Raw genomic sequence first — 14,263 nt, 5'->3', positions numbered from 1 at the left:
TGTTTTTTCCCTTTGGATTAGGGTTTTGGAAGAACCTGAAGAATTTGAGAAATTATTTTTTTTCTTTCCTTCTTTTTTCTTTTTCCTTTTTCCCCCCTTTCCCCCCCTTTTTTCTACTTTTTCCTTTCCCCCCTCCCTATTGCTTAGTTGGACCTCTTGAACTTCTTTTGACCTGAAAGTGAACCTGGCTAACTACAAAATGAGCAAAAAAGTAGTGACGGTGGGAGCTGCAGTGACTACACCATCCTCATCACCATCTGGAGGCCAACGCTCCATCCAGACAATGTTGCAGTAAGAGAAAGAGAAAGAAATGACACAAACGATCTTACAAACACTTCAAAGAATGGAAAAACAACAACAAAGAGTGGAACAGCAACAAGAAAGGATGGAGCAACAGTTACTTAAAACAGATGAAAAGATGGTCAGCATACAACAAACAATGATGAAATATGAAGAAAGATTGGTTAAGCTGGAGGAAAAAGATGGCCAAAAAGAAGAAAAAATGAAGAAAATCAGAATAGACTTGGAGAGGAACAAGAAACATCCGGCTTAATTAGATGGGAAATGGACAAAGCAGAATTCTACCTAAGATTCCAGAATGTTGTAGAAGAAACGGGGAGGATCTAGCTGAGATTATGAATACGATTCTAGCCAAGGCTTTAGAAGTAACTAAAGAGAAGATGATGGAAGGAATTGATGAAATTTATTGAGCTTATACTGGATATGCAATGCATAATAAGCTTCCAAGAGAAGTACACATAAGATTTACTAAGAAATAAATTAAGACACAGATTCTTCAGGCTGCTTGTGACAAGGCTTTGGAATACAAAGGGAAAGAACTCACAGTTTTGAGACAAATTTCAAGGAAAGTGAGAGAGATAAGAAGAAAATACCAATTCTTGACTAAAGTTTTGTTGCAGAAAGGGATTAACTAAAGATGGCGGTTTCCAGAAGGAGTAGGCTTAACATGGCAATTCCAAAGATATAGGCTTAATACAATTGATAAGGCAAGAGCCTTCTATGAGGAAGTTCTTAAAGAGACAGATGTAAATATGGAAGTTGAAACTCAAGCAACATCAACCCCAATAAAACCCGCTGAAGAGGAATTGATAATGCTGGAAGTAATAGAAGGAGCGGTGGGCGGAGTTATGGAATACAAGGAGCAACATGAAGCCAGATCGACTAGAGCAACAAAACCTAATTATAAAATATGAATATGAAAGAAAGGAAACTAATTTTAATAAATATAATGGACTTAATTCGGCCAATAAAAGAAGAACAGTTTTCCATAAATTAGAAAAACTAACATTTGATATAATTTGCTTACCAGAAGTGCATATTAAAAAACAATATGAACAATTATTGATTCAACCAAAATTTGGCAAAACTTTTGTATCATTGGCGCAAATTAAAAAAAGAGGAGTTGCTCTGTATAATAGAAATACATTAATGGCTGAGCAGAAATATGCTGATTCAGAAGGCACAATTTTTTTTTATTTAAAAAGTTTTACAAATACATTTTCTCCCCAGTTCCCCCCCAAGCCCTCCCTAACCCGCCCCTCCCCCCAAGACTTCCTCAGGATGAGATCCAAATCAAAATAACTGTCAGGTATGCTTCCTTCAGTATCCAGGAAAGAAAACCCCAAACTCAAGCATTTTGAAGAATTTGGTACTTTTACTGAATATGAAAAGATTAACATCCCAGTGAAAAGCTGGAAGTGATCAAAACGCGCGAAATGCATCTACTAAGCTTCTTCCCCCCCTCGTGTTTATAGTTTCTCAGCCAATCTAAAGGTCTTCCAAAGGTCAGGTGGCAACACGTCTGGCAGCGTCATCCATCAGGAATGTCAGGACAGTTGGTCGGCCATCCCCTTCTGAAATGTAGTTTCGATTTCCCCGAAGTACCCTCCTACAAAGACAAACCCCCTCCTGCTCTCTTCCCCCCCTCTGCTCCATACCTAATCCCTCCCCGTTTCTTATGGCAGCTAAAGCAGGAAAGCTGATGCTGACATTCGGCCCCTCTTGCAGAAGAGACGTTAGTCCTAATTAAAAGGAAAAAGAGAAAGAGAAACAGAATATATACAATGATCAAGGTTTATCAGGGTATTTGGCATAGAACTGTTGAACTTTCTTGGGAGCTCGGACATCCCGTTTATTTACCCATTCAGCCTGAGATAGTGGAAAATGTTTCCAGGCAATCAGATATTGGATTTTACCATGGTGTTTTCTAGAGTCCAAGATTTCCTTAACCTCAAAATGTTGCTCCCCTTCTACTAGGATGGGAATTGGAGGGTTGCTATGATCAACCCTTAGGGGAGATGAGTGTTCAGGTTTCAATAAACTAACATGAAATACAGGATGTATTCGTCTCAAAGTTTTTGGTAATTCTAATTCAACTGTCACTGGATTTATCAGTCTGATCACACGGAATGGTCCTACATACTTAGGCCCCAGCTTTTTAGACCTCTGGGTGGTTTGTAAGTATTTGGTAGACAAATAAACTTTATCCCCCACTTTGTAAATGTGAGTTGGGGACCTTTTCTTATCGGCTTGTGCCTTATGAGCTCGGTGTGCCTCATCTAATGCCTTACGAGTCACTGTCCAGGTGCTCCTTAATTGTTCTATCCAGTCTATCAAAGAGGGATTTTGAGGATCCTCTTGAGGTAACTCGGGAATGGGTACAAAATCCTGGCCTGATGCAACCTTAAAAGGGGTGAATCCGGTGCTACTATGCACAGAATTGTTATACGCCACTTCTGCAAATGGCAACAAGTCTACCCAATTGTCCTGTTGGTAATTCACGTAACATCTAAGGTATTGTTCGAGTACCCCATTGGTTCTTTCACAAGCACCATTTGTCTGAGGGTGGTGACTGGAACTCAACCCCTGTGCGGAGCCTATCAATCTTAAAAATTCTCTCCAGAAACTGGAAGTAAATTGCACACCCCTATCAGAAATTATTCTTTTAGGAGACCCATGTAGTCGGTAAATCTGCCGAATAAACAACTTTGCGAGGGTTTTTGCTGAAGGGATCTTTGAGCAAGGTATGAAATGTACTTGTTTAGAAAACAAATCAGTTACTACCCAAATGACAGTGCAGCCCTCACTGTCGGGTAAGTCCACCACAAAATCCATAGATATTTCCTTCCATGGGGCGTTCGGTCTAGCCACACTTTGCAGTAATCCAGGGGATTTTCCTGGAGGTCTTTTAGCCGAGGCACATACTGGACAACTAGCCACATATGTCTGTATGTCCTTTTTTAGTGCAGGCCACCAAAACTGTCTCTTAACAAGATGTAAAGTTTTGACAAACGCAAAGTGTCCTGCGGCTTTGGCATCATGCGCATATTTCAATATGGTTGGTCTTAATGTGGACGGAACATACAATTTCGATCCAACCCAAGCTAGTCCATCGCGAAGTGTGCATTCATTCGAGTGGAGTTTAAACCACTCGTCAACTTTTAGTGCTTCTCGTAACTTTTCGAGTAAATCCCCTGAGAGTTCTGGATCGGTTTTACTCTGCGCTCTGGTAGTGACGGGTGTTGCCAATTGCGTTAAGGGGATCATTGGTTGAACCAGTTCCTTCTTTATGCTGTTGTACTGTGGCAATCTGGAAAGTGCGTCTGCCATGAAATTTTTTCCCCCAGGAAGGTAACGTAAAGTGAAATTGAAACGCTTGAAATGTTGGGCCCAGCGTGCCTGTTTGGGTGACAATTTGCGTGGTGTTTTTAATGCTTCTAGATTCTTATGGTCAGTCCACACCTCGAAAGGATGTTTTGCCCCCTCCAAAAATTGTCTCCATGTTAACAGCGCCCATCTAACTGCAAACGCTTCCTTCTCCCATATGGCCCATCTCCTTTCTGTTTCAGATAGTTTACGGGATGTGTAAGCACAGGGTTGTAATATTCCATTCTCATTCTTTTGCAAGAGTATCGCTCCTACGGCAACGTCGCTAGCATCCGCTTGTATTACAAAAGGTTGTTCTATGTCGGGGTGTTTGAGCACAGGTTCAGCTGCAAACAGCCTTTTCAGTTTTTCGAAAGCGGCCTGACAGTCCATAGTCCATTCTAGTGGTTTCGAGGGTTTGGGTTTTATTTCCCCTTTTGTTTTGAGCAAGTTTGTAATTGGCAGTGCGATTTTTGCGAAAGAGGGGATAAATTGTCTATAAAAGTTAGCAAACCCTAAGAAACTCTGTAACTGTTTACGGGTGCGCGGTGCGGCCCATTCCATTACTGCCCGGACCTTTTCCGGGTCCATCTCTATTCCCTCATGCGATATACGATATCCAAGATAGTCGATTTTGTCTTGATGGAATTCACATTTAGAAAGTTTGGCATAGAGTTCAGCTGCTCTGAGTTTATTCAAGACCGCTCGAACCAATCTTATATGGTTGGCCATGTTGTCAGAATAAATTAGAATATCGTCCAAATAGACCAACACCCCCTTATATAGATGCTCATGCAATACTTCGTTGATCAACTGCATGAATACGGCCGGGGCCCCCTGTAGTCCAAAAGGGAGTACTCTAAATTGGAAACACCCCAGTGGGCAATTAAATGCTGTCTTCCATTCATCTCCCTCTTTTATTCTTACTCGGTAGTATGCCTCTCTTAAATCAAGTTTGGTAAAAATTTTTCCCTTTCCTAAATGGGCCAACATGTCCTTCATAAGTGGGAGGGGATAGACATTTTCCACGCAAATGGCGTTCATGTTTCTATAATCAACAACTAATCTGAAGGATCCATCTTTCTTTTCGCGGAACATTACTGGCGCTGCTACCTTGGGTTTGGCTCGTTCGATAAATCCCCGTTCTAAGTTTTTGTCAATAAAATTTCGCAATTCCTCCAATTCTCGAGGTGTCATGGGGTATATTTTTGGTTTGGGAAGCTTCACCCCTGGGAGTATTTCAATGGTGCAGTCAGTGGCCCTGTGGGGAGGCAGATTATCAGAAGCTTTTTCACTAAACACTTCCTTGAGGTCCCAATATTCCTTCGGAATTTTCTCTTCTCCCTCAATATAGTTAATGGCTACTGCGGCCCCTTCTGGTCTTATGTCGTCCCTTAGGGAGGGGCCTTCCTTTTCGGGAGGTGGTTCTGCCGTACGGATGCGCAGGACCCCCGTTTTCCAATTTACTCGTGGGTTCCATTTTCGAAGCCAGGGCAGTCCTAGAATTAGGGGCCTTTCCATGCCAGGGGCTACAATAAAGCTGAGCTTTTCTATGTGATTCCCCAAGTGTAGTTCGAGGGGTTCGGTCATAAAACTAGCTGGGCCCCCCCCTGCAATCGATCCATCTAATTGACAAAATGCAATGGGTCTTTTTAACGTTTTCAGTCTCAGTCCCATTTCCTCCACTACTTTGGGGCTAATTATGCACCTAGTGCACCCCGAGTCCAACAGGGCTAACAATTGCGCGTGAGTTCCTGTGGAGGGCACCCTTACTTCTACGGGGATGAGTAAGGGTTCTTCCGTGTGACTCACCCGTTCATCGGTGTCCGAGTCGGAGTCTGTCTCGCTGTCGTCATCGTTGGTCGGAGTTCCCAACTCACGCTGGTTCCGGGGAGTGAACTCAACGACTTCTCCTTTCAGGGCGGTGCCGCGGGTTTTGGCGGGTATTTTATCGCTTTTCTTTTGGCTGGCCCCGGTGGCTTTTGGCGGTGGTTTGGAGAGACATTCGGCCGCCCGGTGACCCTCCTTCCCACATTTGAAACAGGTGAAGGGCTTTGACTTGGGTTTGAATTCGGTCTTCCCGCCAGTCATCTTGGCCGCCCCCTTACGGTAGAGAGAGGATGACTGGTCCCCCATCCGCCTTCCTCGGAGTTCACTCCATTTCAGCTCGATCTCCACATCCTCAGCTACTATGTACCATCTATCCAAATCATCGGGGACCCCCATGCTCCTGCAATCTCGATATATCTCATCATTCAATCCATCCTTGAAACTCTCCAAAAGCGCCATTTCTGACCAGCCTGTCATATAAGGTGCCAGTTCACGAAACTCTTGGATATACTCTGCCACCGGCCTCCGGCCCTGCTGAATGCTCTTCATTCTGAGTCTCGCCTTTCGTTCAGCTAAATGATCTTCAAAACGTCTTCTAAGGGCCCTCATAAACTGGTTGTAATTTCTCAGCAGGAGGGAGTTGTTATTGTGGAGAACTACCATCCACTCAGCCGCCACTCCCTCTAGGGCATTCGCAACGCTTCTGACTTTAGCCGCCTCTGTTTCGTAGTCCTCCCCCCAATCTTGCATGTGGTTCCACACTTGGGTCAGGAAAAATCCCAAGGTTTTAGGATTTCCATCAAACTTTCCAGGAAGGGGGGGGATTTTTGGCTTTTTACGTCTGCGGGGGGGGGCCTGCAGGGCTGGGGTTCTCTGGCCGGCTGCATCTCTTCCTCGAGCTGCCGAAGCCTGGGATGTTCCCTCCTCAAACTCTTCCTCTCCCCCGCAGGCTGTCTCTTCTGCCTCCCCCCTGGGGTCTGCTTCCCCCTTTTCCACAGGAGTTTCAAAAGACTCACGGTTTTTTCTGCTTTCTTCCACATCACGGATAAGCTGCAAGGCTTGATCTATCATGAGACGTTCCTTCTGCTGTTGCATCCACACTGCCTCCCTTTTCCGGGGTCTGGAAGTCGTCACTCCCCGGGGATTCTCTCCCCAGTCCGGCAGTCTGCCCACACCCTTGGACCATCTAGCTTCCTCCGGTTCCAAACGGAGTTTTTCCAGCCATTCTGCAGTTTCTCTTTCCGACTGGAGGGCGGTTGAACTTGCTGCCCCCATCTTCCCTTCGTCATCACTCCCACGATCTGACATACTTTGGATTTTCAGTCCCCTCGGGTTTTGTCCGGGATGACTGAGATGACTTCCAGCTTAATGTCAGGTATGCTTCCTTCAGTATCCAGGAAAGAAAACCCCAAACTCAAGCATTTTGAAGAATTTGGTACTTTTACTGAATATGAAAAGATTAACATCCCAGTGAAAAGCTGGAAGTGATCAAAACGCGCGAAATGCATCTACTAAGCTTCTTCCCCCCCTCGTGTTTATAGTTTCTCAGCCAATCTAAAGGTCTTCCAAAGGTCAGGTGGCAACACGTCTGGCAGCGTCATCCATCAGGAATGTCAGGACAGTTGGTCGGCCATCCCCTTCTGAAATGTAGTTTCGATTTCCCCGAAGTACCCTCCTACAAAGACAAACCCCCTCCTGCTCTCTTCCCCCCCTCTGCTCCATACCTAATCCCTCCCCGTTTCTTATGGCAGCTAAAGCAGGAAAGCTGATGCTGACATTAACATTTTATAAAACTTGAACCCCTCCACCCCGTGTACTATTAATATCTTCATAAAATTCAGCTAATCTATCCCTGCATAATACATTCAGCTAAAAGCTATCTGATATTTCCTAGTTTGATATTTATTCTGCACATAGTCTATCCAGTTCTTCCACTCCCATACATAAGTCTCTTGAGTCCGATCTTTTAAATACCCTGAGATCTTCGCCATCTCTGCAAAACTGGCCATCTTCAAAGTCCATTCTTCTACAGTGGGCATAACATCATTTTTCCAATATTGACCTATCAATAATCTCACTGCTGTCACCATATACAATATCAGCTTTGTTTCACCCAATGTAAAACCCTTAACTATACCCAATAAAAATAATTGTGGAGAAAACCCACCAAATTTTTATCCAAAAAGCCTTCACTTTCTTGCAGGTCCACCATATATGATAATATGTAGCATCTAAGCAATCACATCTCCAACATTTTGGTTGAACATTAGGATACATACACAACAATTTCTTAGGATCTAAATGCCACCTATAGAACATTTTATAAAAATTTTCCCTCAAATTCTGCGATTGTGTAAATTTAATATTCTGGACCCATATTTTTTCCCATGTTTCCAACATCACTGGTTCTGCAAAATTTTGGGCCCACTTTATCATACAATCTTTAACCAATTCATTTTCCGAATCTCTTTCTAACAAAACATTATAAACCCTCTTAATATGCATTGGACCTTTCTCTTTTATATGTCTAACCAATTCTTCTTCATGCATCATTATACCAAGTTTTTGATCTTCTTTCCATCTCAGTTGGAGTTGATTATACTGTAGCCAAGTTAAATTAATCCCTTCTTCCAACAGTGTTTCTAATGTCTTTAGTTGCCATCTGCCCCCATCCATAAAAAGAACTTCTTTGTATAACCCCCCCCCGAGTGACATTATATTTGTATTCCACATAATATGACCAAGATCCAGCCATAACGGTATTTTGTAATCCCATTTGAGTCGGTGCTTCTTCCAGATTCTCATCAAAGAGTTCATAAGTATGTAGCTTTTGAATACTTTGTCCACTTTGTTCTCATAGAATAAATATGCATGCCATCCAAATTCAAGATCATGACTTTCTATATTCAATATTCCAGTCTTTATCCTTCCAAACAAGTCACTTGCTTGCGTCAAGGCCGCTGCTTCATAATACAGTTGTAGGTTTGGAAGTTTAAGACCTCCCCTTTCTGGAACATCTTGCATAATTTTCAGTTTAACTCTCGGCTTTTTCTCATTCCAGACAAACTTATTCACTCCTCTTTGCCATTCTCTCAGTTGTTTATCACTTTTAAGCACCGGAATCATTTGAAACAAAAAAAGAAATCTAGGCAAAACGTTCATCTTAACTGCTGCTATTCTTCCAAGCTGCAGTTTTTTCCAGGTCTCCATATCCTTTTGTACCTCTCGCCACAACACCTCATAATTATTTTGAAATAATTTTGAATTTGAATTAAGTTGCAGAAGGCAGAATTTTGATGGTGGAATTAATTGACAACAATACAAAATTGCTCTTAGTAGCAGTATATGGCCCTAACAATAATCAGAGTGACTTTTACAGGAAATTACATAATAAGATAATTGAAATGGAGTATGAAAATGTCTGCATGATGGGGGATTTTAATGGAATTGTAGATGAAAAATTGGACTATAAAACAAGTAGAACAAGATATAGTAGAAAGATATCGCTGAGAACTTTTTTTAAAATGATAGAGGAAATAAACCTGAAAGACATTTGGAGGAAGAGAAATGGGAAAAATAGACAATACACTTTCTACTCCGATAGACACTTATCTTGGTCCAGATTAGATATGATATGGACAACAATGGAATTGACATTAAATTTTGAACAAGTGAATATAGATACTAACACATGGGTGGATCATAACCCAGTGATTGCTATTTGGAAAGGGCGAAAAGGCAGATCTAGATGGACATTGAATAATACAATATTAATTAATTACAATATTTGCACAGAAAATGAAATGAGAATTGGACTTTTTCTTTGAGGAAAATAAGAAAGAAACATTGATACAAAATCATTGGGATACAATGAAAGCCTTTGCCAGAGGATTAATTATTGATTATACATGGAAAAGAAATGTGAAGAAAAGACAAACCCTTAAAATACTGAGAGATGATCATAAAAGACTTGAAAAAGAACTCCAGAAAGATCCATATAAGAAAGATGTAAAAATTAAAATGGATACTATAAAGCACAAAATGGATCTACTGGAGAAGGAAGAATTAGCTCAAAAAATAAGAACTGCTAAACAGAATTACTTTGAAAATGCAAATAAACCAGGCAGATGGTTAGCATATAAATTGGAAAAAAAAAGAGAATCAAGAAAAATAATGCAACTAATTGATCATCAAGGACAAAGTAGATTTGGAAATAAAGAGATAGGGGAAATAATACAGGAATACTATACACAATTGTACAAGAAAGATGTGATAGAAGAGGATAAAGTGGCAAGATATCTACAAAAACCCAAACTACCACAAATCCCCAAAGAGGTTGAGGAGCTATTGGATGGAAATATAACGATGAATTAACTGAGGCAATTAAGAAACAGAAGAATGGAAAGGCACCAGGTCCAGATGCACTGCCAGCCAAATATTATAGGATAAATGGAGAGACAACTGACCAATTTGAGATATCTAAAGGGGTGAGACAGGGTTGCTCCCATCCCCCCTACTATTCATACTAGCATTAGAAATATTATTGAATGAAATTAGAAAGACAAAGAAATAAAAGCACTAAAAATAAAGAATCAGGAATATAAATTACAAGCATTCGCCGACGATGTGGTATTTATCTTAGAATGACCAAAGCAATCGGGAATGAAATTATTAGAGAAAATAGAACAATACAGAAAAGTAGCAGGATTGAAAATTAATAAACAAAAAACAAAACTAATAACAAAAAATTTGACAAAAGCACAGGAGAAAGAATTGGAAGACATATTAGAAATACAGACAACAACAAAAATAAAATACTTAGGAATTTGGCTCACCAACAAAGCATCAACACTCAAAGAAGACAACTATAACAAATTGGCTAAACAAATTCAAAAAGACCTAGATATATGGAGTAAACTAAGATTATCACTCTTAGGTAAAATTGCCTCTATTAAAATGAATATCTTGCCGAAAATATTGTATCTGTTTCAAGTAATACCAATAAATTCAGGAAAAAACATACTTCAAAGACCTCGATAAAATGATATCAAAATATATCTGGCAAGGAAAAAGGGCAAGAATCAAATTGAAACATCTTTAAGACACCAGAGAGAAGGGTGGCCTAGGATTACCAGACTGGCAAATTTATTATAAAGCAGCATTATTTACATGGATAAAAGATTGGATAACACTAAAAAACAAATGCATGTTGGCACTAGAGAGATTTGACCTGCTGAAAGGATGGCATGCATTCTTATGGGAGGAGAAATTCAGACAACATGAACATTTTAGAAGACATTTCATCAGAGAGGCACTTGAAAAGACTTGGACAGAAATAAGGAAAAATCATTACGACAAAATTCCAAGGTGGCTCTCAACCATGGAGCCCCAAATATATCCAAACGCAATGGACATAGACAAGATGAGAACATACAATGAACTGCTGAACAATGAAGGAGAAATTAAGACAAGAGAAGAATTGAAAGAACAGGGTACAGACATTGGTGGCCGTACTTACAAATAAAATCAAAACATAAGATGGACATGAAAAAATTTGGAATCCAAAAAGAACAGAATGAATTGGACAAATTTCTATTGGGATCAGATGATAAATTAATAACTAAAATTTATAATTATTTACTAAAATACAAATTGGAGGAAGAAGTGGTGAAAGAGAATATGATTACATGAGCGAAAAATTTTTGGATATAATATTGAACTCAATAAATGGGAAAAAAATATGGAAAGTAAATACCAAACTGACAATGTCTGTACCCTATAAGGAAAATACTTACAAAATGTTCTACAGGTGGCATCTTCCTCCCGCACGTTTGGCAAAGATGTTCCCTAACACCACACAGGACTGTTGGAAATGCAGATCACACAAAGGGACATATTACCATATGTGGTGGTCATGCCAAAAGGCAAAAAAAAATTGGAAAATGATCCAAAAACAATTAGAAGAAATTACTATCCAGAGAGTGCCATTGAAATCCGAAACATACCTATTAGGAATATTAACAAACCACTATGAAAAAGAAATACAATATTTAATAATCCATATCCTGACAGCAGCAAGGATCACTTTCGCACAAATGTGGAAATTAGAAGATACACCATTGGAGGATAAACTGTTCTAACCAGGGTTTTTCTTAGAAAACAGTGATTTGTCCCTGTAAAGGTACAATATTTGTTTTTCTTTCTTTTTCGTAGGTTTTATATGTGTTTCTTTTTAGCCAGGTTCTACCTACGTAAACCAAGATGTTATGCAGCCCTAGTTCAGTGAAATCACAATTCACTAGTTTCTGGGCTTTTTCCCCCCCCTCTTCTTGGAAGTCTTAAATAGAAATATTAGAAAAGAAAAGGAGATAATAGCACTATAGACTATGTGTAGAGACTACAACCAGGAGAACGGCTGTAAGGAGCTCTCCCAAAAGCAAATTAGGTTTTTCTTTTTAAAGTTTTAAAGTATTTTTATATTTTTAACTCACTTTTAATCTATTTTTAATCTATACCGGACTCTTACAAAGCACATATAGTGTGGCTACTGTTTGTTTTAGACATATTTTAACAACACTACAACCTGCATTCCTGGCCTAGGCTACTCCTGTGACTCCTCCTTGCAAGGCCTGAAATTCGGATTACCGGACTTGTTGACAAACCTCACTGGAGGCCCCTAACTTCGGAGGAGATTTTGAGCTGTTTGTTTTTGGAACGAGTACAGTAAGTAACTGGCTGCAGACGCTCCCGGTAGGCCTGCCTTTAATGAAACCTTATCAGCTTTTTAGTCTCCTTCCCCCACATATTTCCCTGTGAAATAATTTAAACAATTTAAACATTTCTGAAAATAGATGATAGCAAAGAAGTAGGAGTAAAAGACAAGCCGTTGTTTGGAAAGGAGATTGGTTTTTACCTCTGTGGTGCCTCGGCTGAGACCATCATTAAGGCCTACCTTAACTACGATTGCCGAGGGAGGATAAATTATTGCGATATTTAATTTCGCTGGGAGATACTGGATCAACTATCTACCAGAATGGGAAAGAAAAGTAAGAGGCAGAGAGCTTGCTCTCTCTCCCCAAAATCTATGACAGAACTTAATTACTCCAAGCCTCTTAAACAGCTTAAATTGGATGACTTTATGGAGAGGTGTAATCCAGAACCCCAATCTGAACTTCGAACTTTGTCTCTGTCGACTGTATCATTGGGAGAGGGAGATACAGAAGGGGAGTTTTCTTCCCGGATTTCAGATTCAAACTCGCCTGCTAGAATGGGTGATTTTTCAAGCTCTATCCCCTCTCCTACTTCTAGCTCTTAAAAGAAGTTCTGACACATTCAGACCTCAGAGAGATGGTCTGTACTCAGAGTATGTTAACTGCGCACACAGTAGATTCAATATATGACTTATTGACATCGATCAAAAGAGACATCGAGAGGATCTTCCAATTCTTTTTTTTATTGAAAAAGTTTTTCAAATACAAATTTTCCCCCTTTTTTCTCCCCCCTCCTCCCTAACCTCCCCTCACCACCCGCCCCCCTGTGACTTCTTCAAAATAAAATCCAACTTCGCAACAGATTATATAATATTTTACCATCCTCTTGCTCCATCCCTCAAATACTGACCCTTTCTTTCTAGTAATATTATTACATCCCCCTTTTACCATACATTTCAAAATAACATTCTACTGTAACATTGTATAATAACTTCTAGTTTAGCATAATAACATTATTTTAACTCCCAATTTAGCAATAATCTGCCCTTTTTCTCCTCCCCCATACATATATCTATATATTAATATAACGTTTCAAAACAACCTTCCACTTTAAGACTATATAATAAATCCTATTTTAACATTTAATCTTTTCCCCTAAAAAGCTATATAATAAATCCTAATTTAACATTTATTCGACTCTATCCATTTCCTCCACTCCCATAAATGTATCTCTTAAACATCCCTTTTCTTAAACTAAACAATCAATAAACTAACCTGTCTCCACCCACTTTCCTACAAAATTACCATACATAACAATTCTTAATATCTTTATTCTTCTGCCCACCCTACTAAAAAAAATATTCTCTTATATAGATAAAATCAGTGACTTTAAATTTATAATCCATATAATATAATATCTTCTTTGATGTCTCTCCACTGGATTGTTAACTCCATCGTCCATATTAGGGTAACATAGCATCCTGATTGCAGCAGAATGTTCAAAAAAGTCCTCAGTTATCATCTGCCCCCATCAACAATAAATATCTTCATGTATATAAAAAAGGAAAACAACCACCCGAGTGACATTATAATTGTATTCCATATAATATCTGTAGTAGTGGATTTCTTCAGGATTATTAATTCCCACCATCATAATGGGGTAACAACCAGATCTTCTGCATGCCCCGGCATAGCTCTCTTGCCATATAGCTCAGGATAAGCATGATATATTTATCAAAAAAAAAAAATCCAAAATGGATAATTCCATCCAACAATTTAAGGCCCTTTTCACATCCCAAAATTACAGCACTGCAGAGGTCTGTCACTCTCCTCAGGATAATGTTGACCAATACTTTGCCTCAACTATTTTTTCATGTATTCAGTCATCTTTTAAATAACTGGCTTCACTGTTGCCTAATTTAGAAATTTTTGTTTTTGCGAGATCTATTTCTTTTTTTCTTGACTTGTTGTGGGTTTGATCTCCATCCTAATTTCCTTTCTACGAGTTGTATATCGACTGATCGGTTTTCATTCTGATTTATAGCTTGATCTTGTTG

The 14,263-nt window shown here is 39.7% G+C and overlaps 1 protein-coding gene across 1 annotated transcript; it reads right to left on the bottom strand.

Moving 5' to 3' along the window:
• Positions 1-1,655: 1,655 nt before the first annotated feature.
• LOC148114214 (uncharacterized) lies at positions 1,656-7,286 on the bottom strand. The gene is made up of 2 exons (XM_087892447.1): positions 5,479-7,286; positions 1,656-2,042 (listed from the first exon to the last, which is right to left on the bottom strand). Exons 1-2 carry the CDS (start codon positions 6,802-6,804, stop codon positions 2,037-2,039), a joined length of 1,332 nt encoding a protein of 443 aa, XP_087748573.1. The 5' UTR covers positions 6,805-7,286; the 3' UTR covers positions 1,656-2,036.
• Between the last annotated feature and the right edge of the window lie 6,977 nt (positions 7,287-14,263).

Source organism: Pantherophis guttatus, chromosome 4 (assembly GCF_059756535.1).
Source record: "Pantherophis guttatus breed Tessera chromosome 4, ASM5975653v1, whole genome shotgun sequence".
NCBI lineage: Eukaryota > Metazoa > Chordata > Lepidosauria > Squamata > Colubridae > Pantherophis > Pantherophis guttatus.
The sequence above is the reverse complement of the archived record's forward strand: the minus strand, read 5'-3'. Positions and strand labels throughout refer to the sequence as shown.

What these genes read in the sequence shown, in the direction of transcription:
- LOC148114214 (XM_087892447.1), bottom strand. Translation starts at nt 6,804, where the DNA reads ATGTCAGATCGTGGGAGTGATGACGAAGGGAAGATGGGGGCAGCAAGT.